Source organism: Triticum urartu, chromosome 4A (assembly GCF_056163025.1).
Source record: "Triticum urartu cultivar PI428250 chromosome 4A, HENAU_Tu73, whole genome shotgun sequence".
In the NCBI taxonomy this organism is placed as follows: Eukaryota; Viridiplantae; Streptophyta; class Magnoliopsida; order Poales; family Poaceae; genus Triticum; species Triticum urartu.
The window spans coordinates 97,362,796-97,377,660 of NC_141876.1; the positions used below are offsets into that span (position 1 = coordinate 97,362,796).

Here is a 14,865-nt window from a genome sequence, read left to right on the forward strand (position 1 = left end):
CTTTAAACTGGTATTTATTTGCCTTTTTAGTTCCCTAATCGTCCTCCTGAGGTTGTTAATATAGCTTATGCCACAAAGCTTCGGTTGGATGTGGAATATGGTGTTATTGAGAATGTTGCCATATTCATTGTCTAGAGCTACCTTTTTCACCTGCCTTCTTTGTAGCCTATGCTCTCCATGACTTTTAAGGTCATCAGGACTTCAAGGTTGCTGATCATTATGTTAAGGGTGTTGTTCTTGTGAAATTCAAAACTTCATTATTTGTTTCCTTTTTTCATGGCGCTAATTGAAAACAATGCATCTTCGTTGAGGGGTCAACACTAATGATGGCAACCAAAATTTCAGAGGTGAGGCCAAGTGTTCCAGAATTGTACGACATAATGAAGACTGTTTTCTTGCCTACTCCTTCTAATGATGAGGGTGGTGATTCCACTACTGGAAGAGGTGTTGAAGATCCTGGAGGCAGTGGTGCTGCAAGAGCCATTTTTGTATTGTATGATACTTGTGATGTCTACGACTTCGTGTTTAACTTTATCTTTTGTTTGTGATGTTTAAGTGGCATCTTACTGTTGAACTAGGTGTGTATGCTTAAGTGTTGAACAATATGTTGTTTTATGTGAATTTCCGTAGGGCTAGGTACCAAATGAAAGGAACTATCAACAACCTTGAAGATAACATTGCAGTCGGTTCTTAACGGAAACTGTCTGAGCATTAGACGTGGTTAATCATAATAAACCGCCTACGGTGCTCCGAGCAATGCAAGCGGTTCTGATAAATGTTTCGGGCGTAGAGAATATTAGTGACATAGGCTTTGAGGCAAAGCGTGGAACCGTCATCGGCCTATATATGTACCAAAACCGCCTCCAAAGTCCGATTATGTACTAATGCGCTAAGTCCACCATGGCGTTTTATATTCATATTATTGCAAAACCTAGATGTTAGAGTCAACTGATACAAGCGACATTCTACTGGGTGTTATGCGCAAGTTACTCAACACAGGAGCATACACAATTGACTAGCATAGGAGGCTAGATCGAAATAGACACTAATTGGCAACGATCTTGATAGCCATGATATATAAGAATTGATTGTCAAATATTAATGGGACTGGAAATTGCGTGAGCATATAAAAAAGTGGAAATAGAAGTGAACCCTAACAAATGCACCACAAAATTAGACACAAAAAACCATTGGACTTACATGTTGTAGAGAAGCCAAGTATAATTCAATAAAACAAATGCATAAAAGGGTAATTGTAATTTAGAACTGTAAATGGGACACATTTAACAAAATTTACATGTGAAAACGAATAAAAATTCAGAAAATATATATCCATAAGTATAAATAAATTTGGTGGTAACACCGATATTATAGCCGAGGAGTGCCTAATAACATAGGGCCATAAGCTATTTTGAAATACTCAACATATGCAGTTATACTCTGACTGAAGGGAGGGTATTTCTTACAGTCAGTCTGATACACATATGCCGTATAACGTTTGCCATCAAAATGAAGGCCGGGTATCTCTAGTTCATTGATGAGTGTTTATTCACTGAATACATTCAATACAAAAAATGTGTTCTTGCATAAATAGAGAAGGATGAAGAGTACTGCTAGTTCACTTACGGTATGTTGGTCTGCTAGTTTTCGCGATGTTAATTTGTATTTCAAATGGATTGAATATCTTCAAAATTTCGTAAACCCTGTTATCAACCATCATACATTTGATTTCAACTACTTTAAGGCATCCGGATATTTTGGGCAGTTGCTCCACTGCTTTGTAACTTTCTTGCGATCCCTGCCGTCAACAAAAAATGTATCAATCAGACCGACAGAAGACTTTTAAGTGCACGAAAAATCTACTCAGCAGTTATTTACCTCATTTAGTTGAAGAGTGAGATTCTCTAGAAGTGGAGAGTGCTCAAGAATGCAAATTAATGCAGATAAGTCGTCTGCCACACACCACTCATTTAGCGACAGACTCTTTAACTTGCTAAATGTTGGGCATCTCAAAACAGTAAACTGTATCAAGTACAGATTAAATTCAGTTAATGAAAATTATCAAATGATAAGAAATAATGCAAGGTGAGTTCTAGTAGGAGTTTAAAAAAAAGGAATATATATATATATATATATATATATATATATATATAATGCCAAGCTAACATTGGTTCTCCATTAATTGCAGCATCGGTCGGTGAATTTATTGTTCATATTAGGTTTATCAAAATGAAATACTCCCTCTGTAAACTAATGTAAGATCTTTTAGATCAGTACTTTAGTGATAAAAAAGATGTTATATTAATATACAGATGGATTACTAGATAGTATTTCTTGTAAAAACAAGAACATAGATAGTGGATTTGCTAGGTACGTATACATACTGGTCGCCATAGAGATGGGCACTACTCAGTGATGTTATGTGGTTCCGTTAAGAAAAATATGGGCCTTCTAGATCTGCTAGGCTAAAAAATTAGAACATTGGTGGATTTGCTGGTGCGTATCTTCCAAATTAAATGATCCAAGTTGTTGTCTATTTACAGGGGCATGGATGATCTAGCAAAGAGAAATAATTAATGAAGGGAAAGTGAGACTTGAAGTGTTGTGTGTACCTTCACATCGGGTGCTGTTAACTCCAGATGCGTAGCACTCGAGAAGCTTGCTAGCTCCATTAAGTGGAGTTCTGTACATACACCACAAGAGCGCCAGGCAACACCGCATTGAGAATGCAAAGGCCAGCTGTGGCCAAGCCTGACACATGCAGTTTCCAGTAACGGCATACGCTCAAGCCAAGGAGTTGTAATACGAATATTATCCAGTTCCAGTGAAACAATATTTGGGGCAGAAATACAAGTTACGGAGCCCCTTGGAAATAAGCAGCATTCCTCAATCTTGAGGCGCTTCAAGGATGGGGACGAGAGCTTGTTAGCATAGATCTGAGAGCAAGAAATCACAAGATCCTCCAGCTCCATGCAACTTGAAAAATCAAGAACCGTGCATTCTGCTGGCACTGTTACATGGCGAAGCTCCAATCTCGCCAAGTGCCTGGAAACGAGAGGCTGCCCATATATTGCTCTGTGCGTGTCTACCAGACTGACTGTGAGAGCTCGAACTCGGCACTCGGACACGGCATGCCGAATCAGGCTGTTGAATTCGTCGTGGAGCTGCCAGAATCCTTTGACATCGATGACACATTCATCGAGAGGTGTACGGAGATCTAGCAACAGGGGGCCTACTAACCTCTTCTGCCCAGCGACGGTCACCGACCCGGCAACTGGTGTAAAGCGGAGGCTGTGCATGGACCTCCAATGGCTGCGCCAGCCCCGGGCGAGCGCGCTCGTCTGCACGGCGTCTCGCGCCGGCAGGAAGCCGATCACGTGGCGGATGGCGTCGTCCGGGAGGGCGCTGAGGCCGTCCGGGCCGCTCGACGTCCACTGGGTTTTGCTCTTTCTCCACAGAAGCGTTCGGTCGAACATCTGGCGGGCGTACAAGTCTGCGCGTTTGCACGACGCGAAGTGAATACTACGAGTGGAGAAAACAACGAACATACGCAAAGAATACATCACGGCGCGTCGACTCACCTTCCGGCGACACCACCTGGCGGCGGCGGCGGATGATGATCATTGTGGAAGGATCACAAGACGAAGCCATGCTCTATCCGTAACAATGGGATCTCCAACTGCTCACGTTAAGTTTGTTTCTGTATTGATGAAGGGAATTTGGTATTGCCCTAATTTGCCGCTAATCAATGACGGAAGATCAATTCGGCCCTCTTAATTTGACTCTCTTTTTTTTACGGCAGATCAATGATATAATTTGCGACTTACTAATCTCTTCAGCCCAGCAACAGTCACCGACCCGGCAGCCGGTGTGAAGCGGAGGCTGTGCATGGACACTTGTCCGTCTGCAAGGCCGGCAGGAAGCCGATCGATGACGTGGCTGATGGTTTGGCTCTGGCGGGCGCACACGTTTCCTTCCCGTCCTCCGCGTAATCCACTCGCTACATCCTCTTGTTGCTGTCTTTCGTGTGTCGCGCCGCGCGCGCGTGGCCAACTCGTTTCTTTTTCTTTTCTTTTGATTTTGATGACAACAACAGGAAACCAACGTGCCATCCATCCATCCATTTGTAAACCAAAACGCTATCGATTAATTAGCGTCTACTAGACCAACCAACCAACCAACCAATTCCTTCCTCGACGCACGAGTGGGACCCACGACTCCCCGTCCGTCCCGACCGTCTCTCTCTCTCCCAGTCCTCTTCTTCTTCGTCGTCCAGCTCGATCCCATGCATCCAATCAATTTCGATCGCCATCGACTCGCTCGCCGCCGGCACTGCCGGGAATCATACGAACGTCGCCGGCCGACGGCATGCCATCCCCGACCTCCTTCCCTTCCTCAGTCAGCCGGAGCCCTGCAAAAAGCCCACTTTTTTCATTATATTGCTTGCAGACAACAAGTCCACCCAACAAAGGAACCGTCGCCGCCGCCGTCGCCATGCTTGCACGTCCTTCTTCCCCGCCGTACGTAGCTATATATGGCCTCGCGACGCCGGCGCTCAGCAAGCAGCACTATGATCAACATCACCTACATCTCTTTAGGCCGGCCGCTGCATGCACCCGCCCGACCATGAATGCCGTCCGCCGACGAGGTCCTTCCCTCGTACTGCAGCTCTTCGCCGACGACCTCCCTCGCCATCCCTCGGACCAACAAACCCCCCGAGACTTTTCTCTTTGCAGAAAACAATTCCGGCGACGGCCATCCTGCATTCCTTGTCATCCGATCGATAAGTAGAGCCCACGTCTTTCATCTTTAATTTCGTCCAACAGTTCCCACATCTTCTCTTCCCGGCCGGCCCCAATCAAGGCATGCATGGACTGATGATGGACATGGACGGCTCTCTCGTCTCTCGTCTCTCGTACGTGCGCCGCGTCTGCGTGCACAGTGAGTTCGGCCGAATGCTAGTCCACGCCGTGCCGTGGACGACGGCCATGCTCCGGCGGCCAGCGCCGAGGAAGCGGCCAGATCAAGGTGGCATCTTTGAGCCGCCAAACCTAAGTAGGCGAGCTCCAACTCCAAGAGGAGAAGGCCTACCTTTTCCGTTCTCGGCGAGGACCGGTCGACGCGCGCGCCTGTGGCGACCTGCTCCTACATGCATTTGACCCAACAAGCGACCGGTGCCAAAACGGCGATTTGACCCAACAAGCAGCTGGCCAAAGAATCCTCTTCCCCGTGTGCCCCAAGCTGCCATCTGCGCCGTCGCTCTCACCGACCACGCACCCAGTCGACCAACACATACACGGCCGCCATCGAATCCTTCCGCGCAAAGCACCCACCTTTAATTTCCTCCAAGTTCGACGACCCCACACGGTCACCTCTTCACACGCCAGCCGGGGAGAGGTAGAGCGCGCGCCGGCCGTGAGGTCGTATGCACGGTGAGCCTGGCGGGGAACGACTCCATCGGTGGCCGTCAAGTCAGTAAGGGCTGTCCCCGGAGGAGAGCACCTCGAGGCCGGCATGCATGGCGGTCAGCGCGGACCAGGACAAGGCCAAGAGCCCGAGACGGGGTTGGTGGAGAGGTGGAGCATCGCCGGAGGGAAAAAGGCCCAAGGCGAGGGTGAGCTCCAAGAGCCCGACGCACGGCACACGTCCACGCCGTCCGGGGTCCGCGTTCCTCCTTCTTCATAACAACCATGACACCGTCCATAAATTAAGGTCGTAGGTGGCAGTGCCATTGATTGGGGCGAGGTTTGCAAAGGGCACATCTTTTTGGCGGCAACCGGCAAGAGCACCCCCAACATGCCGCTCCAGCTCGAGCTAGATCCCATGCATCCAACTCCCTCTCTCCCTCCCCCGTACGTCGCCCGTGGTCCTCGCCGGCGGCATGGCATCTCCGACATCCTCAAGCTGCGGTCAGCCCTAAAAAAAGCCGACTTTTTTCATTGCCGTAGCTGTGTATATGGCCGTGGACGGTTGCTGGCGACGCCGGAGCTGAGCAAGCAGCAATGCATGCAGTATCAAGGTCACCTCTTTCTCTTTCATCTAAAAAAAAGGTCACCTCTTTCTCTTTGGGCCGTGTCGTGCTCCAATCGTCCTCCTCCTCGACGCCCTGCATGCATCTTCATGCCCGAGGTGTCGTACGTCTGCCGACGAGCTCCTCCGGTCCACTCATGCTTGCTGCAGTACGCCGACGACCTCCCTCACTCATGCTGCGTCTGCGTGCAAGCACAGTGTGTTCGGCCGAACGCTAGCTAGCTGCTTCCACGCCGTCGCCGTGGACAACGGCCATGCTCCGGGACGCCGGCCGGCGATGAGCAAGCAAATCAAGGTGGCCTCTTTGGGCCGATCGACGTGGGCGCCAAACCGTAGTTAGACGGATCGACGTACGTGCGTGCTGCGACCTGCTCGTATATATATATGTCTCGGCTTCTCGACTCACAAATCCACCGGCCATGGTTTTCGTCGCTGCCAAGACGGCGGTTTGACCCATGCCGTGAGGTTTCATGCACGGTGAGCCCGGCGAGGATCGGATCGGAACGACTCGGTCGATCGGTGGGCGTCAACTTAGTACGGGCTGCCCCCGGCGAAGAGCACCTCGCTCGAGGCTGGCATGCACGGCGCGCGGTCAGCGCGGACCAGGAGAAGGCCGGACCCGAGATGGCGCTGGTGGAGAGGTTGCGCGGCGAGAGAGATAGAGGTTGATTGGGGCCTCGCCGGAGCACGATGGACGGACGTCACGTGTCCACGCCGGCGCTGGCCGGGGTCCGTGCTTCTCGTTATCTACTTATTCATGTTGACGGGCCACAAGCGTGACCAGGTCAGACTCACAAACCGTCGACTCCAACCATGCATCAAGGTCGCAAAGTTACCTCAAAAAAAAATCAAGGTCGCAAAGGGCGTATCTTTTTGGCGGCCAGAACAGCACGAAGCCGTTGCCGCGGCCTTCGCCTAAAAATCAACCTCCTCCACTCCGGCCTCTTTTTTCTTTCTTTTTGATTTTGATTGAAGGGACCGGCGTTTCGATTCCTAGACTCACGCATGATTCTCTTTCTTTCGTCAGATTGCTACCATGTCACGCTGGCGAGGGCAGAATCCGCGGTGGCGATATATAACGACACGTACGTACAGTACGTGAGAGCATGTGCTCGCACCCAGACTGCTCGACGTACGGAATGCTCGCCAATCTTGATGCTCTCGTTGCTTGATCGGATGAGTTTGCCCTGCTCGGTGACTGTACATCCATATACATTCTCATCAATTAAAGGATCGTGTGAATTTCAAAGTGAAAACCTAAAAGCGACGACTCAACTCTAACCATCCAACAAACAGTACTCCATTGGTTTAAGATCACTACATACTCCCTCCGTTTGAAAAACCTTGTCCCTTAAATGAATGTATCTAGCATTAACTTGATGATAGCTAGATACATTCATTTGAGGGATAAGCTTTTTCGAACGGAGAGAGTACACAACAACATGAATAAAACATACATGTATCAGATGTGGCGTTGTGGTGTCACGGAAGCAATGCGACAGGGTTGTCCTTGTTATTTATCCGGAGCCTCGGATGCAGCAAGGTTTATATACAAACTTATAATTTGACCATGGTGAAGGCATTGCAAAAGAATGAAGATTATTCCCTGGTAGCAGCACCAAACACATTGTCACGGCCGCGACGGTTCGGTTACTCAATTTCGAGCGATAAAGTAAACCACTAGCAGTCCACAATTCATCAACAAGCGAAATCATCCCCTGCCCCTAGCTACCAAGTACTCCCTCCATCCATTCCACAATGTAGTGTGTGCAGATTTTTTTCAAAAGTCGGATTTTACAAACTTTGAACAAGTTTATATAGAAAACTATTCAAATCTACAATACCAAATATATATAATATCAAACTGCATCTTATGATGAGTCTAATGATATATGTTTAACATTTTAGATGTAAGTGTTTTTCTTGATCAAATTTTACATGGTTTGACATTTCAAAAAATCTGTATGCACTATATTATAAAACGGAGGGAGTATTAAGGGCATCTTCAACGCCAACTCTCAAACCTTCCGCCTCTGTCCGGACCACGAAAGCCATCCAACGTGGTTCTATACCAGTCCGCGAAACGGTCCAAACGTACTTTCTCCCGCAAACCGGAGACAAACGTGGGGGAGGGGGGCTTTGCGGGATTCAGACCGCTACCACGCCCGCTATTGACTGCCCTGGCCCACCCAAAGCCCCTCCTCCCTCCCGTGTGTGCATCCCGTCCGGCGCCAGCTGCCCGTATTCATGCCACTCCACATTATTGAAGACGACTCAGGGAGGACGTGACCTCTCACTGCCTCCGCCACTAAAGCGGCACGCCGGCCGAGGGCGCCATCCGCTGCACGTCCGGCTAAAAACGCCTCCTCGCCGTATTCAAACGCCTCCATTAAACCCGCGTGAAAGTCGAGAAACTTACCGGGCCACACGTCCCTTCACGAGCGGGGCGACATTAGACGCAACGTCGGGAAAGCTCCTCTCGTCCACCCTCAACTTAAACGAGGCCAGACGTTGGGTAAGAATCCCATTCCCCCGCTCCCAATCTCCTCCTTCCACCATTTTCTCCAACCTTTCGATGGCATACGATGAGCAGGGAGAGCACTTCTCCGGCATAAAAGTCGGAGGATGGCCAACCAAGCCGGTCGGATACGAGCGAGGTCGCTCGCTGCTCCGCCTCCCTCGCCTAGCCCGACAGAGCAAGTTGCCGCCCCGAGCCGGCTCGTGGTTTAGCAACTCACTGCTCCAATTCAGCTCGCGGAGGAGTGGCGAGTTGCTCCAGGCCGGCAAGTCGGGGAGCACGGTGGCACTGGCATCGTCGCTGCCATCGATGACGCCGCGTCCTACCACGCCTCCCGCGCCTGCGACCACGCCATCCACCGTCAACGCGCGCGTAACCGCGCCCTGCCGTCAGAGAATGAAGCCGGCTGCGCGGAGATCGACGAGTTGGTGGCCAGCACATCCGCTTCCACCGCCAACATTGAGGGAGAGTAGAACATGAGAGGCCGCTGCTGCTTGGGTCCCAGTAAGGCCACCGCGGCGCGGCGCCGGCTTGCAGAACCAGTGACTGGCCTGGTTCGTCAATGCAGACCATCGTCAATCCTTGCATGGGCTCCACAGAAGCGGAGCGCCCCCCCCCCCCCTCCCCCCTCTTCCCCTCCAGATGAAGCATCATCAGCCGGCGATTCCACTCCGATGAGCGGTGGGGAAGTGAGCCGCCCTTTGCGCTGAAGCACATACCTCCAGGGCTGCCGGACATGGAAAAGACAAAGGCATTCGCCATGGCCTGCCGTAGACTAGTGTGGTGTATTCGTGTTGTGGGAGTGGAGCTCTGCGCGACCGTACGTGCACATAGTTTTACCTTTTTAGTTAAAATATGTCCAAAATGTAAATATTTTCGCCCGCTTTGTATGAAATCCATCATGTTTATATGAAATCCGGCCGTGTTTGCATGAATTTTTTCATCCGGTTTTATTAAAAAAGGTGTTTGAAATGTATGCGGCTATGGTTGGATGGCGGCCTCCTGCATCCGTATCCGCGGACTGCCTCCCCCCCCCCCCCCCCCCCCCGCCTCCCCCTCCCTATCCGCGGATGCGGAGGAAATTGACGGGCCACCGTTGGAGATGCCCTAAGAATCACAACACCTTAGAAACACAAGGAAATAGAAAAGTAAAATTACAATTAAATATCATACATGGGATAGTCGGGACCTGTCATTTTAATAAATAACCATGGTATTTCAATAATAGTTATTATTTTATGCTCATAAATGCCAGATATATATTGTTGCTATGTGCATTTTCCCTGTTAAACATTATTCTAGTATCATTCTCGTCCTCATATGATCACTCACAATATTCACACATAGAACCCTCTTCCTCATTTGGTTACTCTGTTGTGCACAAGCTGTATTCATATTTGAGCATTTTGGATTGCATGGGCTATTAGCGCCCCTAATGAAGGACTAAAAAAGAAAAGAGCTGATGGAGACAATTATGGATTTTACTGGATTTCCCTTACTTGGCAAAATGTGTTCTAATTATATTATCTCAACTACGCTAAACAGTATTTTGAATTTACAAGACTCAGCATGTGGGTATCTACACTAATGCCATGATTGGTGTAGCATTTTGTTTTGAATTTACAAGACTCGCGATGTGGGTATCTACACTAATGCCATGACTGGCGTAGCATTTTGTTATATAAGATATAAATCGTTAGTCTCAAGATGGTCAAGACTCATGACTATAAATGGTCGAACCGTGGGCAGAACGCCGGAGCGGGAGAGGGAGGAGGTGGATGAGCTTGGACTGGTGGCGCGGAGAGGGGGGAGGTGGATGGGTTAGGGTTGCGGGAAGTCAGCCAGCTTAAATAGCCGAATTTGGTCTTGGGAGGCGAGCCAGAGTGGCGCCACATGGCGTTCACACCGCGGCGACGGACGCGACTTCCGTCGGACCTTCGGGTTTCCGAGCGTTTCTGTGTGGGAGACCCCGCCATCAGACTGACGTGGCGAACGTGCCCGGGCGCCCCAATATCCGCCCCATATTTGGGCTGGATATGGGGGGTGCCGGTCAGCCCGAGCATTTGAGGCCCGTTTAAGAGAATACAAATTTCAACATGTAATCATTGTGCTTTTTTCAAGTTAGGCGACTTGAATATATATTATCACATATGACATGATGTTTAGGTGATTTGGATGAAAATCTTGGAAACAAAAATACACATGTGATAATGAATCTTTATTTCAGCCTAGATCGAATAGCCGCATCGGATAATATCTATCATCGCATGCATGCCTCACATCGATGACAATATTGACGATTTATCTATTTCCTTACCTAGGGCATGCATGTTCTATGACGTTGAGATATATAGTAATAATCGGCAATTAAAATTGACCATCACCCCCATTTGATCATAGGGAAGCTCCGCCCATGACATCCATGTAAAATTTGTTCAAGTTGTAAATTCCTATTACATGAACTCACACGGGAAGGCCTCACGGATAGTCAAGTGCTTCTTAGGTCAATATTCCCTTGTTGTCAGTCAATCTATCTTCATAAGTCCATGGTATCAGTCTATCAGATCTACAACTTCGACAACGATAAACCTTGATCTCCACAAATATATACGACGGCGACTGATGTAGGTCGTGGTGAACCCTAACCGCAATGGATATTCTCCCCGAGCTCTCTTCATTTCCTCTGTTGCGTGGCTCGGTTGATTCTCCCGTCAAAATGTTTTGGGTTTTATCCTACTCTTGTTGAGCCCCGCTTGGTTCTAGGGTTCATATGAATTGTCAAAAATATCTATTGTCCCGTCGGTGTTTCTCGAAATACTTTGCGAGCTGCCAAAATGCCCCATAGAAGTATCTCTGAATTTTCAGATATCCCCTCATTGCTTCCAAAAATTGAGTCACAAGTGAGCAAAAGCTGGTTATTCAACTGCATGATGCTCCTTAACCCTAATCCATCCCTCCCCAATTATTGTTCACATAGCCCCCCCCCCCCAACGCAGACGCTCGCACTTCACGCTCTAACGCTTGAGATTGCATGCGCCCCTCCTTCTCCGCCCTTTCCGGCCATGCCCTGTCTCTCCTTGGATGTGAAGCTAGGTCATTTCTTCGTTAGAGACGACGACAACGGACGCACATACTCATCGATGTAACCTAGTCATGATGGGTCCTGCTCAACTGGTGTTCTCCATGTTGCATGGCTTAGCTGGATGTTCCCATAGAAATATTTCGGATCCCTTCCAAATTTCATGTCAAAATATCTAAGGTCCCGGAGTGTCGGGACCCCGATCCTAGGTCACACCGATCTAGCATGTAACACTTCATATCACTTTGCGGCCTCACGCACGGTATTCCCACGGGTGCCACCTTACCTGGCCCGGGACCGTTTGCGCCTTTTGGCTCACGTATATGATAGTGTCGCTAGCATCTATATGACAGAGAACCTAGGCCGACATGACTAGGCGTGAACCCAAAGTAGCACTAACTTACAGGGACAGGCATACATGAATCAACCTCGAGCATGTCGGTCAACAGCGTATGAATCCGGGCTGTAGCACTGGGCTAACAGGACTCTGGGAACCCGGGCTGTAGCAGGCTAGACAGGACTCCAGATGTCACCGCGTGACATTTCCCCGAAGGGACAGACACAGGAACGAAGTGAATCACATGCCGGCCAGTCAAGTGTTCCGGAGCAGTAGTGCTGGGCTAGCAGGACTCCGGTGAACCGGGCTGTAGCGGACTACTATGGCTCATGGAAGCACAAGACTACATTTCCCCATAAGAGAGGCTACCAGAGGTAAACCACTAGGTTGTCGGATCCCACACATAGCAATACACGTTACACGTACGCATAACATGCAAGTATGTGTTGTACAACATGGCATCACAACATAACTCAAACTCATATAGATAAAGGCCCAGAAGAGCCACATAGCATCAATACAAACACGGGTCTCATGACCCATCATTCAGAGCATACAAGCAACGGAAGCATTACATGTCTGAGTACAGACAACTACATAAGGAAAAGACTAGGAAGCCTGACTAAACACGACCCTCCCAAGGGTACAAGATCGTAGCTGGGATACAAGCTACTCGTCGAAGTCACTAGTGTAACCAACTGCAAAACATAAATAAGCAAACGTGAGTACAAAGGTACTCAGCAAGTCTTACATCAGAACTATCTACATATGCAACATTATCAACAAAAGGGGGGTGGTGGAGTTTTAACAGCAGCAAGCCAGCTTTGACTCAGTGGCTAACCTATACTACGAGTATCAGAAACTTCTTTGAGGTAAGAAGACGCACACGAGTCCACATGTTCACCATATCAATACTCCACTATGGATCCGTTCCCGTCTTCCTACGAGAAGGCCATCCATAGCACTTACGCTTATCTTGCGTATTTTAGAGTATCCACTTCAAGTTGTCTATGTACTACATAAGTCCTCCAAGTTTCCATATCCGAGGAAACGGCTATTCGAATAGATAATATTGACCCTGCAAGGGTGTACTTCTTCACACACGCTCTCGCCACTTATAGCCCTGTACACGTCATGTACCTCGACAACCTTCAAGCGGAAGCCGGGCGAGGGTGTCGGCCATGACCTGACTAACCACATAAGTCTCTCGTCCAGGTTTATCGCCTATTCGGGTTCCATCCGCAAGGAGATCCGGCCGGGGTGTCGCTCACGGCCCCAAACGATGTGTGCAGGGTTCCCAAGCCCACCATCCGGGTGCCACTTGGTACACCGTGCCATGGTGCCTAGTCTGTCCCAAGCCCGTCCCGTCGGACACCACCTGGTAGACAAGTAGCACTACCTACAAACGCCGTAAACTAGTTGCAACTCCTGGACAGAGATCAAGCGGATTAATAAGCCGAGAGGGGCCGGATAAACGGAACCCAATGTGTGGTAGTAACTGGACTTGGATAACATACACAGAACTCAGTGCTTAAGGACAGTTCCAGTGAGACAACCCACCATGTACTCCTACATGGCCTCTCATCGCTACCTTTACCAAAACGTGTTCACACACTTAGCCTTTATTGGTAGGACATGTTCACCACTCCGATTCATTCTCGATGAATCAGACCTGACACAACTCTAAGCATAGCTGGCATAAAGACAAACAAGCATGGATGAGCAGGCACATCAAGGCTCAAGCAACTCCTACTCATGCTAGTGGGTTTCAACTATTTACTGTGGCAATGACAGGTCATGCAGAGGAATGGGTTCAGCTACCGCAGCAGAAAATAGCAGTTTGAATCGTTGTTGTCCTAATGCAGTAAAAGGAGCAGGAGCGAGAGAGTGGGATTTATCGAGATGCTCAAGGGGGTTTGCTTGCCTGATAGATCCACGAAGAAGCACTGCTCCTCGGACAGGTACTCGGGACACCTTCCGGAGTAGAACCTATCGAGAGGGAACGGTGCCGGCAATCAATAAACAACCATATGCAACAATATGATGCATGAAGATGACATTTCAAAGATGCTATGATTTTCCCTAATGCATGTAGCATCAATTTGGTTGAAGTCCATATAATCAATGGTTCATATGCAACCCCCAAATTAAGTATATATCATGCCATTATTACGTTTTCACTTATACAGCAAGTATAAGTTGGTTTTTTCATGCATGAAACTAGCATAAATGGATTCCTTGCATTTTTCTGATGATTTTTCATATATAATTTATTTCATTCTGAGCTACGGTTTAATTTCTAAGAATTTTAGAAGTTTTAACTATTTTCTGAAATTTCCTAATTTATTTTAAATCCAGAAAATAGTTTATTGCATCAGCGTGACGTCATAGAGGCGTCAGCAGGGCTGACCAGGTCAAACCTAACGTGTGGGGACCACATGTCAGTGACACTGGGGTTAACCCCGGGTCAAACCCGCACTGACCAGGGTTTGACTTGGCTCTGGGGCCCACTATCAGTCTCAGGGGGGGATTAGGCTGCGGGATTAGTCCTAATGACCAGGCCACGTCGGCAATCGCCGGAGTTCGGCCGGCGACGACCAAACCGCGCGGCGGTGCTTCGCCGGAATGCGCTACAGGCGGCGGGTGGACGCGCGAAGGCCACCAGAAGATAGCCCGCACACGCCCGCATCTAGCTGGCTGCTCGGGAGGCCGTGGGGTCACCGGAAACGACGACCACGACCATGGAGGCGGCGGCCGGAGTTCGATGGTGCACAGGCACGGGGCTACGGAGCACGAGGAGCCCGACTGGGGTTGTCTACGGCTTCCTGGCGTAACCAGGAGCACGACCGTGAGCTCGGGTGCGACTACCGCGAACTAAAGCGACGACGGCGAAGAGGACGC

General features: G+C 49.2%; 1 protein-coding gene across 1 annotated transcript; it reads right to left on the minus strand.

Moving 5' to 3' along the window:
- Window positions 1-1,371: 1,371 nt before the first annotated feature.
- LOC147974958 (F-box/LRR-repeat protein At3g26922-like) lies at window positions 1,372-3,929 on the minus strand. Its single transcript, XM_087517876.1, has 4 exons — window positions 3,582-3,929; window positions 2,613-3,493; window positions 1,879-2,022; window positions 1,372-1,798 (listed from the first exon to the last, which is right to left on the minus strand). Exons 1-4 carry the CDS (start codon window positions 3,649-3,651, stop codon window positions 1,619-1,621), a joined length of 1,275 nt encoding a protein of 424 aa, XP_087374002.1. The 5' UTR covers window positions 3,652-3,929; the 3' UTR covers window positions 1,372-1,618.
- Between the last annotated feature and the right edge of the window lie 10,936 nt (window positions 3,930-14,865).

Bases quoted from the DNA above. Each gene is read 5' to 3' on its own strand.
- LOC147974958 (XM_087517876.1), bottom strand. From the start codon at position 3,651: ATGGCTTCGTCTTGTGATCCTTCCACAATGATCATCATCCGCCGCCGC. The intron at 3,494-3,581 runs GTGAGTCGACGC...GCAAACGCGCAG, and splicing joins CCAGGTGGTGTCGCCGGAAG to ACTTGTACGCCCGCCAGATG. The intron at 2,023-2,612 runs GTACACACAACA...TACTTGATACAG, and splicing joins TAACAGCACCCGATGTGAAG to TTTACTGTTTTGAGATGCCC.